Raw genomic sequence first — 14,650 nt, 5'->3', positions numbered from 1 at the left:
AATTGCTTTGATGATTGTATTATACTTTAAAGTATATCTGCTAAACTTGAAAGTGTTACACAAAAAATGCAGAGTTAAATGTTAAATGCAGAGTTTGCGAATAATTTCATCTGAATAATAATTGTTTTTTATTGTATTTCTCATCAGCTTTTAAACACCATTAACACAGGGGTCAGAAAAAGTTAAAAATGATCAGCGTTGACGTCATTAATGTTTGTTGGTAAAAATACTTGCAGTTCAGAACACACACACAGAACACTGACACATAAGAATAGGACACATTAAAATAAATCATAAAATCAGCTAAAAAGTTTCATGAACTTTTTTTTAATTTAATTGAGTCTAGATCAGCAAAAACCATATTACAAAATCTGTTCTCGATAATTTAAAAAAAACCTTTCAATTTCTTAACGTCACGTATCACCTATCATGTAATCACATATTTATTGATAATATCAATTATATGTGAGACATATACAGAGCTTCTTATATTCCCCAGAAAACCGTCAATTACTGTACCTCGCCATGAATCTTGTTCAATGACTTCCATTGTGATGTCAAAGTGCTTGTAGAGCTCTAATAGAGTTCAAATTAATGCAAGGTCCGTCAAAGATGCATGAATGAAGCTTGGCACCACTGATTCTTGGGAAATTTTGTAGTAGATGATTAAAAGTTTGGATTTCTTCACTCAGTGCTATTACAAAATTCTTTATCAGACCAAGTTTTATATGGAGAGAAGGTAGTAAAAAATTTTCTGGAGGGACTAGAGATACCACGTAGTTGCCAATTTTTAATATCTCTCAAGATAGCCAATATTTCTGCTTATTGTGAAGTCTTTCGACCCAACTATCCTATAGGTGAAAGAAAAAAATAATATTTTGCCTCCCAAGTAGAAGGAACACAACCTGCAATAAAAGAGTTGTTCATAAATAAGGTAAGTATGGGTATTAAGGCCCGGCGGGTAATAAGGCCCACTAATCCAAAGTTAGGGAAAAAATAAATTGTGAAACTTTTTTTCGACATTAAAATATTAGAGTTATCTGGTTTTATCACTGGCAGCAAAAAAAAATCAGCATTTCTTTACCGCGCGTTCGACAAAGCAAGATTACTTTGTTAGTTTCGTCAAAAATTGCTTAAGTCTAATTTTTAAGATACGTGTTTTTACATTTTAAAATATTTTATAAAGCTTCTATTTTTTTCAATTGCATTTATTTGCATTAAGTACTTATTCGTTATCATTATTCATCATGTAATATTTATGCAAGTGTTGAAACAAAAGGATACATTATCGATAAACGTAACAGGTTCAAAGCGGGTAATAAGGCCCACTAAAAATCACCAGCTTCAGTCACCCAACCCAGTCCCTCAACAGTTTCAGTCGATCAACCTGAAATTAATCTTAATGCAAGTTTCAATGATTTAATGCCGAGTCCTGCTAAAAAGAAAAATATGGCTATGGTCGGTCGCAAAAAAAGTTTTAACTATGTTGCTAAAGCCCTAACGAAAGAAGATTTTCAATCTTCTACTTCTAAAGCTGTTAATAATAAGAATAAGGGCAAAGGAAAAGCAAATGTTTCTAAAGACCTGAAAAAAGATTATTCTCAATCTTCCACTTCTAAAGCTGTTAATAAAAAGAATAAAGGCAAAGGAAAACCAAGTGCAAAGAAAAGTTAGTCTGTAAGTGTGGATGTGAATGATTGGTTTTGTTTGTTATGCCAGCAAAAGTCTGTAGAAAGTATGCGACAATGTTGTAAATGTAAAGTATGGTACCACGAGGGGTGCATGGGGTATGATTCTGAAGATGAGGAAGAATTAGTATGTCCATTCTGCGAAGAATAATGTTTTTCTTTGTAACATTTCTTTATTGAATTTTTTAATTTTCTGTTGTTATTCACTGTTGTATAAAAAATTGATTCTTTTAAAGTATATAAATATGCAAGATTACTTATTATTTTATAAATGTGAGATAAACTATGCATTAAAAGAATGTTTCCAAACTTTTTTCTGGTTTTTCTTTATTTATTTTTTGTATTTTTTACATGGGCCTTATTACCCCCATAAGGGGTTAATAAGGCCCAATTAAGGTATGCTACAAAAACATGAATAACTTTTGTTATAATTATTTCCTCAATATGCAGATAAGATTTTTACATCAAGGAATGATTAATCTTAAGCAGCAATCGAAAATATTAGGTGGGCCTTAATACCCATACTTACCTTACATTAAATGTAGTAAGTTAAAATGTGAAATTGTCTAAATGCTAGCACATTAGCTTACATTTTTTCTAAAAATTTTTGATTTTTGTTATAGACAATTTTGACCAAATTTATTAAGGGAAGGGGGAAATAATGCGTTATATCTTTCTTTTATTGATATTTGGAAAAAAAACTCCTTAGAATATTTAACAATTTGAATATAGTGTGCAACATACCAAAAAACTGAGGCTAAAGGAATACTTTTTATTTTCAGAAAATTTACTCAGGGTTTGCAAAAATGTTTTCAAGGAAAAGTTTTGTAATAATAATAAAAACCTCACGACATGTATTTTACCATAAGGTCACAACGTATTAGCAAACTGTAATTGGAGCACTTAATTGCATTAGACAATAATTTAGCATTCTTCTAGATTTATGAACTGAATGACCAATAAGTACAGATGAAATACCAATAAGTACATTTTATTGCGAATATTTTAGAGTATTGCTATTAGGCTTCTGCTGAAAGAATCAATTAAGAGCCTCCGTTCGCTTGGTTGATAAGGAACACCAAGTGCATTAATTAACCCTTTTACATCATTTAAATATACCAAGGAGCTAGAAAAAAATATACTAAGGAAACACTAGGAAAATCCATAATTTTTATACACAATCAAAATTTTGATAGGCTTCGAAAGGATTTCAATAAATAATTCTAAATTTCTCAAAAAAACTATTTTTTTTAATCAAATTTCACTTTGAAGATTGGTCATAAAAAACAGCTGTCTGTTACATGGTCGTTGCCTTCTCTTCACACCATGGGTACACCAAATGACAGACAGTTTTTTTTGCCCTCACTCTAGCACCTTAAGGCTACAATATAGGCTTTGCAACACATGTGGAGCAAATCTTTTGTTTTGATTGCTCAGTCTAATCTCAAAATACGTATGATAAAGGGAATTTACTAACGGACCAGGGGTGGGCTGGAGCTGGCTCGGTCCGGCTCGCGCGAGCCAGTTGTTAAAATTTTTGAAACTCGGCGAGCCGCTTGTTAAATTAACCCTAAAACCAAAAATAAGCCATTTTAATAGTATTTTTATGCAAAATAAACATTTAATATATATTTTAATAATTTCAATAAATATTTTGTTTAGTTATTTTGTGCAATAAATGTTTTGTTTTGTTATATATAATTTATACTGTACAAAAATTAATGAAGACAATGTACGCATTTACCGTTCTTTTTTTAAAATAATAGCGAGCCGGTTGTTCAAAATTTGGCAGTCCACCTCTGTAACGGAGTTACAGTGGATTATCACAAGTTACCTTCCCACACACAGAGCAAAATCTAATAGGACTGTTTTTATACTTTCTATTCATTTTTATGAAATGTAAATTATTTAGCAGATGTATTTGCTTGTAAAAAAGTGACAACGACGAATAAAGCTTTAGAAATATACTTTAAATACTATTTATAAATGTAGCAATACACAACCAGTCCTGGAGACGAGCAAGCGCTGTCACTTGTGCTCACTATCAAATAGATATTGAGGTTTCCGAAGGCAAATTTCATTAAGAACCACCTAAGAAACCCCAAGGAACTTTTTTTGATTTGGATCAGTGTAAACAGTCCTGTAACTTTTATTATGGAGAACTCGGATTACCGTGAGAATGTGAAAGCTAACGGGGGGAAAAGTACATCAACAAATAAACAAATATATCGCAAAATTAAGTCTATTGCATGTAGCACTGAGGACTATAAGAGTTTGAAATATTTTGATGTGGTTAGAAAATTTGCTAAAATATTAAACTTTATATTTTTGTGAATAGGTAGAATGAAAGCTGAAAAAAAGAATGAACACTTGTCAGAAACTGAAAAAGCTTTTTTTTTGAATGTAAAGAATGGTAAGAGCTGTTATTATTTACAACTTTGCCATTGTATTATTTTTTTGTTTAAAGTTTCTCTTCAGTCACTTTGTAAATTATAAAGTTTACAACAATTTTAATTTTATTTTATATATGTCTAATCTAAGCCTCAGCCTTGGTGGTTCTTGACAGTAGTATATCAAGAGTTCTTGGCAGTAATATATCATATACAAAAATTCTGAAGTCACTTGGTGTAAATTCTACATGCATTCACACCAGGATACTTAATATTTTTTTAGCAGAACCTGTAAAAATGAATGAAAAGAAGCAATCTTATTACATGTCAAAGAAAGGTCATTTCAATTTAGAAAAGTTGAAATTGAAAAATTCTTTCAAAAACAGATATGAAAACATTAGTCATAGATGGATAAAAACCCTATAAATAATTTTAAAGATTCTTCTTCGATTATCATAATTTTTAGTACCTTAATTTTTGTTAAATTAGATTAAAAGAGGCATAGTATAGCATGAGGCTATGATGCAAAATTTCATTTATTGGATTGACACTCTGAATCATGAATACAATAAATAAATTTTATAAATTTTCAGCTCAATGTTCAGATGATGGCAGAACAGCCAACTGTCTTAAATGAAAGCTTTTTAAGTTAAGTTCCCATTACTTTACCAAACCAAAAAGTTCTAATAAATTGAGTTTGTGCAAACAGCTAATATTAATGAGTTTATCATTAGGTCTTTTTAAAATAAACTGGCCAAAATTTTCTAAGCTTAGTCCTTTGTTACACTTACCATAAATATTTTGGTTTTTATTTACTATGACTGAGTATATTTATAAAGATCCAGTACCAGTGAAATTATATATTATTTAGTACATAAAAATACTTATGTGATAAATAAATAAAAATGTGAGATAATTAATATAAAATCTCTTATTTTGTATGTTGAAATATTTTTGGTTTTAACATGTTTTTATTTAACCTTTTTCTGTCTGATGATGCCAAATATCCCTCTTGGAAATTGGTAATTTTAAATTGGTAAAATTAAAAAAAGGTCTGTCCTTAATTGATGTTAAATGTTAAAATCTTTAAAAGATGTCAGTTATTAATTTCAGCAAATAGTTGATTAAACATTTTCCTCAAGAACAAAATTAGTTAGAATAGAAGATTGAGAAGTTTTGTTCAAGGTTTAGATACTCAGAAGCTCCAAATATGTTTTTCCCATCCTATTGTTTACATTTCTTTGCAAAATATCTTGTGCAGTATACAGTTGTAACTATAATTAAATATATCATAATTCTGTTATCTAATCCTCTATGATTATTTCCAAATTCAGCGTTAATTAATGATTAATGTTTAAGTTACTACATTATGTGTTATCATGTGTAAGACATCATGTTTTTTCAAAGCTGATTAAAGATTTATTATTTTGATTAAAGCTCAGTTCCTAAAATTCAGTTAGTAAAAAATGCACTATAAACAGCAAACATTAAGTAGGATTTTTCAGATCAAAATAATTTTAAAAATTATTTTCAGTATATCTATCTTTCTTAACAAACTTGTCTACTTTTTGTTGATATGATTTTAGTTATTTGTTGAATCATTTTAGTTATTTAACTTTAATTTGCAATTAAGACATTAACTATTACTTGATGTTTGTGTTTGTTTGTTTTTTTTTAATACAATTTTGTTAACTAACTAATTTTAGGTAATTTATCTGCAGTAAAAGAGCTCATCAGTCAAGTAAATGTTGATGTTACTGAAGAGGTTATTTTTGTTTTTGTGCTTCATTTCAAATGAAGCAAGTCTTTAACATTCTTTGTTCACAAATAGTTCCTAAGTTTCAATAAATAATTCTTGCTTTTTACAGTTCATTGATCTGCTTCATTTTTTCCAGATGAAGCTAGTAAAAACATTTATATAACTTATTCTTATCTAAACACTAAATGTATATACTATATTCTAAATATTTCTGTTGCTTTAGGCTGTACTTAAGATTGTTTGTCCACTTTTATATAAATCATATATTTCAAAGAAAACAATTTTTTATAAAGTTGAGATATTACCTAATACCTCATATTTATAAAAACTGTTTATAGGAATTAAATGTTTACAAAAGTCTTATAGAAATTTAGTATTTTTCTAGTTGTTTTGTTTTTACCTTTTTTAATCTTAGTTTAAAAAAAAAAAAATTGTTTTTATTTTAAACAGGACGGAATGACAGCTCTTATGTATGCAAGTTATAAAGGTAATGATGCAATGATAGAATACTTACTGTTACATGGTGCAAATGTGAATAGTGATTCACATAAAGATTTGGTAAGTGTTAAAATACAGCTTTTTACAATATTTAATAATTTCAGTTTTGTTTGAAAAAGTAAATTATTATGGATTTTCTTTAGTACACGCCTCTTATGTTTGCAACACTTTCAGGTAATGTCTATATTTTTAAGTTGTATTTTAAGTACAAGCATAAACATTTGTTGCTGGGATAAGTATATTTTTTAAAACTGGTGCCTATCTTCTGAAGAAATGTGTAAATAATCTGTTCAACAGGTTCTACTGATTCTGTGCGCCTTCTTCTTGAGGCTGGGGCAAAGTCAGATGCTGTCAATAAAATCAATCGCACTGCCTCTCAACTTGGGGCATTTACAGGTTTATATATGTTTTTAAAAATAGCTTAGATCAATCTTTTTTTAAAGTTTGTTTAATACATAACTTTTTGCATGTTCTTTAAAAATCATTTGCAGTGCTTTTTTTGCACTTATAATCTATAATACTGAAAGAGTTTTTAACTAACTATGACTACTTGTTATTTTAATAGAGTTTTTGTTAACAATGTTGTATAATGTTGCTTAAATTTTCAGGTCGTCATGACTGTGTTAGTATTATAAATAATTTTGTTCCACTTGAGGATATAGAGTATTATACTCACAAACATGGTAGGTTTTCTAAATCTGTTTTTAATATTGAAGGATTAAAAGAATTAAAAATTTTGTTTGAGATATTATAAAATTAAAAATTTTGGTAAATAAATTTCAATAATTTTAATACTTTCTATTTTTTTTTAACAAAATATTAAGTTTTTATTTGAAATAATTTTTTTAGGTTTAGAAGAGCTTACTATCAAAGAGCATCTTGTAAAACCACTTCATAAATATGTAATAACTCCAAATCTTAACCCAGTCAAGGTAATTCTATTGCTATGCTTTAGATTTTAAAGTTCATTTTTGATTTTTCAAGAGAAAAGTTTTTTTGATTATTTGATTTAAGATGAAAGTAAAATTTAAAAATGAAATCTTTTTTTCAAAATAAAAAATTCTTTAAAAAAGTGAATTTAAGGTATCTCAAATAAACATTCTTTTAGTTGGTGTTGTATATAAAAGAGAATGCAGTTCTTTTGGAAGAATATTCATCAGTTGATAAAGTTCTAACAGCATTTTGTCAAAAATCCTTCAAAGATGTCAATGAAGTGCTTGCAATAAAAACACACATTCTAAACTTTATTTTAAAAAAGTGTAACCTCTGGGCTCAAGGAAAAGAAGGGAAAAATGGATTAAATGGTTTGCTGAAATAGTATGCTTAACTATTTATGTTAAATTTAAATAAGAATTATAAAATATTTAAGTTATACAGGGGTTGGACAAAGTAATTTTGGAACACTTGCTTAAAAAAAGCAACACTTTCAAATGTCAAATATAAAATCTTAAAAGTTAAGAATTTTTAGTGGCTTATTAGTTAATTATTCATGTACTTTATCATTTTGTTCTAGAACCTCTGTTTACTTTCAGGTATCATAAGTAAGAAATAATAAAAACTTAGCATAGCTATGGACTTATTAAATTTCAAATAAGGACAAATTGTTAAGCTCATATAGCAGGTGCTAGTGTTACAGAAATGGCAGAATTGTTTAGTGTTTCAAGAAGCAGTGTCTCAAGAGTAATACATGTATTTGAACAGGAATGGAAAATATCTTCTTCTAAGCAAATTTCTGGAAGAAAGACAAGGGTTTTAGAAAGACACTTAGGCACTAACATATATTGTAAAATCAAATTATCAAACTACAGGTCCTAAAATTGCAGCATTACTCAATGACCATTTTGAAATTCCAGTCTCTATCAACACTGTGTGCTGTGAGTTACATAAAGCTGGTTTTTACAGAAGAGTTGCAATAAGAAAACCTTTGCTTGTAAAGACTGGTTGTGTATATGTGTGGAAATAACCAAAAGACACATATAACTCAGATTATCTTCTTTGACTGTTAATCATAAAGGAGAATCTGCCATGGTTTGGACAGTTATATCATAGTAGAATAAAAAAACTCAAGATTATTTAAATATGTTATTAGATCATCCTATCTTGGTACTAGGGAAATGCAATTTTTTAAGCTCCAAATCATACTGGTAAAGTGATCACTACTTGGCAACAGAAGCATTCTGGGGAAGTTGAAGATCTTATCTGGCCACCCAGTCTCTTTACCTTAATATAACTGAGCATTTATGGTGCATTTTCATCTGGTCCTATTATCTTGTCCAACCTCTGTAATTTGAAATATGTAGGGTTTTTATGTTTTAAATTATGTTAGAATAAATAAATATATATATATATATATATATATATATATATATATATATATATATATATATATATATATATATATATATATATATATATATATATATATATATATATATATATATATATATATAAATTATGGCAATCATCAGCTATTAATCACACATTAAAAATGTAAAAAAATTGTTTAAAAATGAATCAAATTTACGATAGAATGACGTGATGAACAAAAGACGTAGTTGTTTAGTCTTCAGTATCAAAAGAGGATAGGAGGAACTTATTAGAATGTTAGCACTTTGATATTTTTTCGTTTTTTTTGTTGAGCAGGTTGTGTCCTTTTTGTGTGATTAAATTTCAAATTTCTCATGAAGGCAAAGGTTACAGGTCTTAGTTTCTGGGTTGTAAGGTTTGCAGCACTTTACAATTCTCCACTTTACTTTAGGTGTAATGGCTTTTTCTTTGAAGTTCCAAATTTCCTTTGAAAGCTCAGTATCATTCTTATACCTGATTGTGTTAAAAGATTTTAAATGGTTTGCATATCTTAACTTGAATGGTGCCTAGCTAATGCCAAAATAAAATATATATATGTTGTTGTTCTAAAATATAACTTTTCATCATCATTAAATTCTTCTATTTGAGATTCAGAATTATAGGTTCAGGACATTAAACTAACTTTTCATCCATTCAAACATTTTCAATCAATTTTTACTTTTATTTCTTTTTAATACTTTCAACATTTTATATTTAGTATAAATCTCAGTAATATCTTTTTTTTTTTTTTTCTTAAAACAGAAGTTAATAACTTTTAAAAAACCCTAAATTTTTGGGTATTTTCCCCAGGTTTCTTTTTTAAGTTTCTTTTTTCAAATCCATACAAGTATTTTATGACTTAAAATTTTCTTCCTGCTGTAGATTTTCTGAATAATTTGATTTTGCTAAACAAGTTTTTGTCAAACAGAAACAGCAAAGTTTTTGCATCTGTTTTTTTTTTGGACAAAAATCCAACATTTGGTTCTAATTTTCACTTTTTTTTTAAGCAATTTTCTATTCTATTTCTATTTCAATAAATTAAAAGTTCTAATATAAATACGCAGGAGCATACAGTACATATAATTTGAAAAATTGTAATATACAGTGTAGTATTTTTCTAAAGTTTAGTGAAAAGCAAAAGTAGTGATGGGTTCCTTTTCGGGACAGAAACCGTCCTGCGTGATTCTTTGAAGTCTTTTCCTTATGCTTCTTCAAATGTTTTTCAGCAGCTGATCAAGAAGTTATCTTCCGTGCCTATGGTCAGTGAAATGTTATTTTTTTGATTTAATATTGTTATTGCTTTTGAAATTTTCTATTTATAGTTATATATTTTGTTGTTTTTGTTTCAGGGAGGAAGTCCAAGTGCAGTTGTTTCAATTACTCAGTCCATCAACGGACTTCAGAGGTAGTTTTGTTCTTTGATTATTTTGATTCATTTTAAAGCTTTTCTCCCAACCTCTCACATTAGAGTTCTTTTAGAGTTCAATGTTGTTTGTGGAGCAAAACGTAATGCATTATTTTGTGGAGAAAAATGACCAAAAGTTCTTTTAAGCATTTTTCATAACCTTTTTTTTCTCAACATCTTTTGTAGCAAAAACATTAGGATAAAAAACAAATAGAATTTTAGAGTTGAGAAAATTTTCTTACTTTTATAAAGATGTCAAAAAGATGAAATGAAGTATTTGTGCTCTTAGTGCTGATTTTGCTGAGTGCTGTTCTTGTTGTGGAGATCGTCGCTGTTTCAATAAATGCAGCGTGTGTAAAATGGTAACATGAATTATTTTCTCTTTTTTTTATTCAATAATTTATAGATAGCTTTAAAATTTTAAAATACATATAGCTTACAAACTTATAAACTTACTATTTATAATTTGACCTTTTTTTTATAACGCATAATTTAATCTTGTAAAAGATTAAATGAACTTCCACATAGTTTACATAATCCACAATTTGCAATGGTCTTTACAAATACTGTTTCATATAAAACTGATATTTCTTTTTTCAAATAGTTGTGTTTATTTAGAGATCTTTTTTTTACTATTTTCAGGCAAGGTATTGCAATCAAACTTGTCAAAAGTTACATTGGGGAACTCATAAGAAACTTTGTGAGAGTTTTAAAGAGGAATACCTTCTTATTCAACAGCAAAAGAATCTTGATAAAGAGCGAGAAGAAAATCAGGCGTTGCAGAAAAATGAAGAATCTGAGAGTAATCAAAGAGTACCAACACTTGAGGAAACGCCATCTTGAAGTTGCACTTTCAAGTTACTCCACTTTAAAAGATTAATTTGTCCATAAATGTTTTTTTTTTATTTTATTTTGGAAAGTTTTTAATTTGAATATTTATTGTTTAATTTATTGATTTTTTTTGATTTTATTTTTACATAAATTTTTATCTTAAACTAATTAAATGTTTTGTTGTTTTTTTTTTAATAAAAGCTGTTAAATTTTTTTTCTCATTTTTCTCTGTAATAATTTTTGTTCTTTTTTAGTTAAATTTTACTTAACATAGTTTTAGTCTTCATATTGCAATGATCATATCTGTAAATCTCTTCTGTACTCAAAGACACAAACAAGACAGGAAATCATTTAACTATTTTTACTTCTCACTCAGAGTTTTGTTTAAAAAGTGTTCTTTCTGTTAACTTTTTTTGAAATCTAAATAAATCTGATTTGTGTCAATTGAAGAACATTCTCATATTCAACTTGTTCATCTTTAAGAAAGTTATTTTGCTCACAGAAATGGTTTTAAATTTAAATTGAGTTGGATGTATTTAAGAAACTATGTTATGCATGATTATTATATCATTAAAGCTATTTACAAAAACTGTTACTATTACATTAAAGCTATTTACTAAAACTGATTGATTTATAATTTTTTTTTTAACTTGGTTTAAAAATTTTAGATTTTTACTTTTTACTGTCTAGATCTGAAAAAAAACTACTTCATTTGTTATAGACATTGAACTAATTTTTGTCTAGTGACAGTGAAAAAGAATTTTCATGGTCGGATATTTTTACTCTTTTTATTTTTAAAATGGTATAATTATGTTTCAGAAAATATTATGTGTGATATTAAAGCAGTCCCCCTGGGTGCTGGCCAGGATGTTGGCAGAAGTTGTATTATAGTAACCCTAGGTGGGAAAAACATAATGTTAGATTGTGGCATGCATATGGGATACAATGATGAGCGAAAGTTTCCTGATTTTACCTACATTGCAAAAACTGGACCTTACACACCTCATATTGATTGTCTAATAATAAGTCACTTTCATTTGGGTAAAAATAAATTTTGTCTCTTGGATTTTAGTTTGAAAATATTTGTTGTTTTTAAAAAGGTTTTAACAAATATTTTTATTGAATAGATCATTGTGGTGCTTTACCTTATTTTACTGAGATGTGTGGGTATGATGGACCTATTTATATGACTCATCCTACAAAAGCTATCTGCCCTATACTCTTAGAGGATTTTCGTAAGATACAGGTCGAACGAAAAGGGGATAGTGATTTTTTCACATCCCAGAATATTAAAGATTGCATGAAAAAAGTCATTCCTGTTAACTTACACCAATGTGTTCAGGTTCGCTGTTGCTGTTTTTTGTATATTTCCCAGGTAAAGTTTTTAAAATACTTTGTCTCTAAAATTTAATTTTTTGTTAGAATATATTTAGGTAGATGATGAGTTAGAAATCAAAGCATACTATGCAGGTCATGTACTAGGAGCTGCTATGTTTCACTGTCGTGTTGGTGAACAATCTTTTGTATACACTGGTAAGATATTTTTTTAGAAGTTAGAAGCTATTGTTGTCCTCGTCTTAATCCTTCAGCATCTAAGCCACCAAAGCTTAACAAAGAGATTTAATTTTCAGGTGATTACAATATGACTCCCGATCGTCATCTTGGAGCTGCATGGATAGATAAATGCAGACCAGATCTTTTGATTACTGAGTCCACTTATGCTACAACTATCCGTGATTCCAAACGATGCAGAGAAATGGACTTTTTGAAAAAGGTTCACGAGACTATTCTTAAAGGAGGGAAGGTGAGTGAGCTCTAACGTGTCTAGTGTCTTGATCTTTATTGTTCGCTATCGTATTCCAGAGGATCATTTTGAATAGTTTTTTTGAGAGGTTTTTATCTAATTTTAACAGTTTTTTTTTTTTAATTTTCTAATTTATTCTATTCCTATAGTTCTTTTGTCGTGTAGCTAGAACTTTGTGATGTGTGAAAATGAATAATAAACATCGATAAGTATAATTAATAAACATAGATGATAATAATTTATAGTCATAATATCATTTAGTCATTTTTACGTAGGTTCTCATTCCTGTCTTCGCTTTGGGACGTGCTCAAGAATTATGCATTCTTCTCGAGACATTTTGGGATCGAATGAATATTAAAGCTCCAATTTATTTTTCCATGGGACTTACTGAAAAAGCTAATCATTATTACAAGCTCTTCATAACGTGGACCAACCAAAAAATTAAAAATACATTTGTTCAAAGAAACTTGTTTGATTTTAAACATATAAAAGCGTTTGACAGAAGTTACATAGATAACCCTGGACCGATGGTAGTGTTTGCTACTCCTGGAATGTTACACGCCGGTCTTTCTCTCCAGATTTTTAAAAAATGGGCTCCAGAGGAGAACAATATGCTTATAATGCCAGGATATTGCGTTATTGGTACGGTGGGGCATAAAGTTTTATCTGGCCAAAAGAAAATCGAACTTGACAAGAAAACTACAGTAGATGTAAAGTTATCGGTCCAATATTTATCATTCAGCGCTCATGCGGATGCTTCAGGAATAATGCAATTAATACGACAATGTGAGCCGAAAAATGTAATGTTAGTACATGGCGAGGGATCGAAGATGGAATTTCTGAAATCGCAAATAAACGAGGAGTTCGGGTTAGATTGTTACATGCCAGCTAATGGACAATCTGTCACCATAGCAATGCAACCGAATGTTGTTATTGATGTATCGAAAGGTAAAATGGATTTCTTAAAATTAGAAATTAAAATTAGTTTACGATTTGAAGTGTCCTTATAATAATCTCGATATTCATCCTTTCCAAAAAATGATTTCTTGCTCAAAATTGTTTTTACTTTAGGAATGTTGAAACGCAAGCAAACAAATACTCACGATTCTCAATCCAAGCGTCACCGCGTTATCAAAGTTAACAATGAAATTCCCATCGATGGTCTGCTTGTTATGAAAAACATGGAGGCGAAACTTATCGAATCTTACATGGCTGCTAACGAGCTCAACTTAGTCGATCATCAACTAAGATTTACATCATCTGTAAAAATTGAGTCGAGTGAGACTTTAGAAGAGTTTTTTTCTAATCTGAAACTTGACCTCGAAGAGTGTTTTACAAAGAATTCTGTTCAAAAGTTATCAGCTCATTCGTTGGCGGTGGATTCTGTTTTGCTAAAATATCATAGTTCTGCAGCCATTGAATCGAGCAATAAGAACAAATCAAGCGTGAAGCATTTGTTAATATCCTGGAAATTCGAAGACGATGTTCTAGGTAGTCGTGTGTTAGACTTCCTAATGCCTTCAACTGAAACGACAGAGTTCGATTAATACTCAACTTTGAGCAATATCAATCACCGCAGCGGTGTAAAAAAATTGCACCATGAGTTGCAGAATATCTCTTAAAATTCTGTTAAGACCTTTGAACAAAAGCAATTGTTCATTTTATACTGTCGTTACAATTGATGTATTTAGCTGTACATAATAAACTCGAAGTTTTTGTATTTTAACGGTCTAGGTGATCTCAAAAGTACAAAATATTGAGTTAAAAAGTTTGGTTCTCTAGTTCGGCACTTCGGAAGTAAACACTAAGTCACATTAGTCTTTTACATTAGAGCAAATAAGTATTTTTTCACGGTTTTTTTTCTGATTTATGATCTTTAAAGTTGAAAATCTGTAATTATCAAGAAGAGGACAAAGTTGAAAAACCACA

At 29.0% G+C, this 14,650-nt stretch overlaps 2 protein-coding genes across 4 annotated transcripts; both read left to right on the top strand.

Moving 5' to 3' along the window:
• Positions 1 to 3,745: 3,745 nt before the first annotated feature.
• Positions 3,746 to 11,267, top strand: LOC145194925 (ankyrin repeat and MYND domain-containing protein 2-like). Of its 2 annotated transcripts, none has more exons than XR_016446204.1 (12): positions 3,746 to 4,101; positions 5,785 to 5,843; positions 6,288 to 6,395; positions 6,479 to 6,509; positions 6,633 to 6,731; positions 6,944 to 7,018; positions 7,185 to 7,267; positions 7,444 to 7,652; positions 9,805 to 9,940; positions 10,031 to 10,086; positions 10,339 to 10,448; positions 10,729 to 11,267. XR_016446204.1 is itself a non-coding variant. In XM_090070399.1 (12 exons), the coding sequence occupies exons 1-12, from the start codon at positions 4,032 to 4,034 to the stop codon at positions 10,927 to 10,929; spliced, it is 1,200 nt and encodes a 399-aa protein (XP_089926525.1). In that variant the 5' UTR covers positions 3,908 to 4,031; the 3' UTR covers positions 10,930 to 11,267. The 2 variants fall into 2 exon arrangements, 1 of the variants encoding a protein (XP_089926525.1); XM_090070399.1 differs by having other exon boundaries at positions 3,908 to 4,101; positions 10,376 to 10,448.
• Positions 11,268 to 11,712: 445 nt separating this feature from the next.
• On the top strand, positions 11,713 to 14,489 carry LOC145195160 (integrator complex subunit 11-like). Of its 2 annotated transcripts, XM_080072959.2 has the most exons (6): positions 11,713 to 11,958; positions 12,045 to 12,259; positions 12,351 to 12,450; positions 12,549 to 12,721; positions 12,997 to 13,669; positions 13,793 to 14,489. In XM_080072959.2, exons 1-6 carry the CDS (start codon positions 11,745 to 11,747, stop codon positions 14,266 to 14,268), a joined length of 1,851 nt encoding a protein of 616 aa, XP_079929085.2. In that variant the 5' UTR covers positions 11,713 to 11,744; the 3' UTR covers positions 14,269 to 14,489. The 2 variants fall into 2 exon arrangements, with proteins under 2 accessions (XP_079929085.2, XP_089926524.1); XM_090070398.1 differs by lacking the exon at positions 11,713 to 11,958 and having other exon boundaries at positions 12,057 to 12,259; positions 12,340 to 12,450.
• The last annotated feature ends 161 nt before the right edge of the window (positions 14,490 to 14,650 follow it).

The sequence above is a fragment of the Hydra viridissima genome, unplaced genomic scaffold (genome assembly GCF_058129835.1).
Source record: "Hydra viridissima isolate aposymbiotic clone 2 unplaced genomic scaffold, HvirCarnegie_v1 scaffold_13, whole genome shotgun sequence".
NCBI classification, from domain to species: Eukaryota; Metazoa; Cnidaria; class Hydrozoa; order Anthoathecata; family Hydridae; genus Hydra; species Hydra viridissima.
This window is presented reverse-complemented; position numbering and strand designations above follow the sequence as displayed.

What these genes read in the sequence shown, in the direction of transcription:
- LOC145194925 (XM_090070399.1), top strand. Translation starts at nt 4,032, where the DNA reads ATGAAAGCTGAAAAAAAGAATGAACACTTGTCAGAAACTGAAAAAGCT. An exon ending in TATGTTTGCAACACTTTCAG is followed by an intron (nt 6,510 to 6,632) that starts GTAATGTCTATA and finishes TCTGTTCAACAG; the next exon opens with GTTCTACTGATTCTGTGCGC. An exon ending in TCAACTTGGGGCATTTACAG is followed by an intron (nt 6,732 to 6,943) that starts GTTTATATATGT and finishes TTAAATTTTCAG; the next exon opens with GTCGTCATGACTGTGTTAGT.
- LOC145195160 (XM_080072959.2), top strand. Translation starts at nt 11,745, where the DNA reads ATGTGTGATATTAAAGCAGTCCCCCTGGGTGCTGGCCAGGATGTTGGC. An exon ending in AATAAGTCACTTTCATTTGG is followed by an intron (nt 11,959 to 12,044) that starts GTAAAAATAAAT and finishes TTTATTGAATAG; the next exon opens with ATCATTGTGGTGCTTTACCT. An exon ending in ACTTACACCAATGTGTTCAG is followed by an intron (nt 12,260 to 12,350) that starts GTTCGCTGTTGC and finishes GAATATATTTAG; the next exon opens with GTAGATGATGAGTTAGAAAT.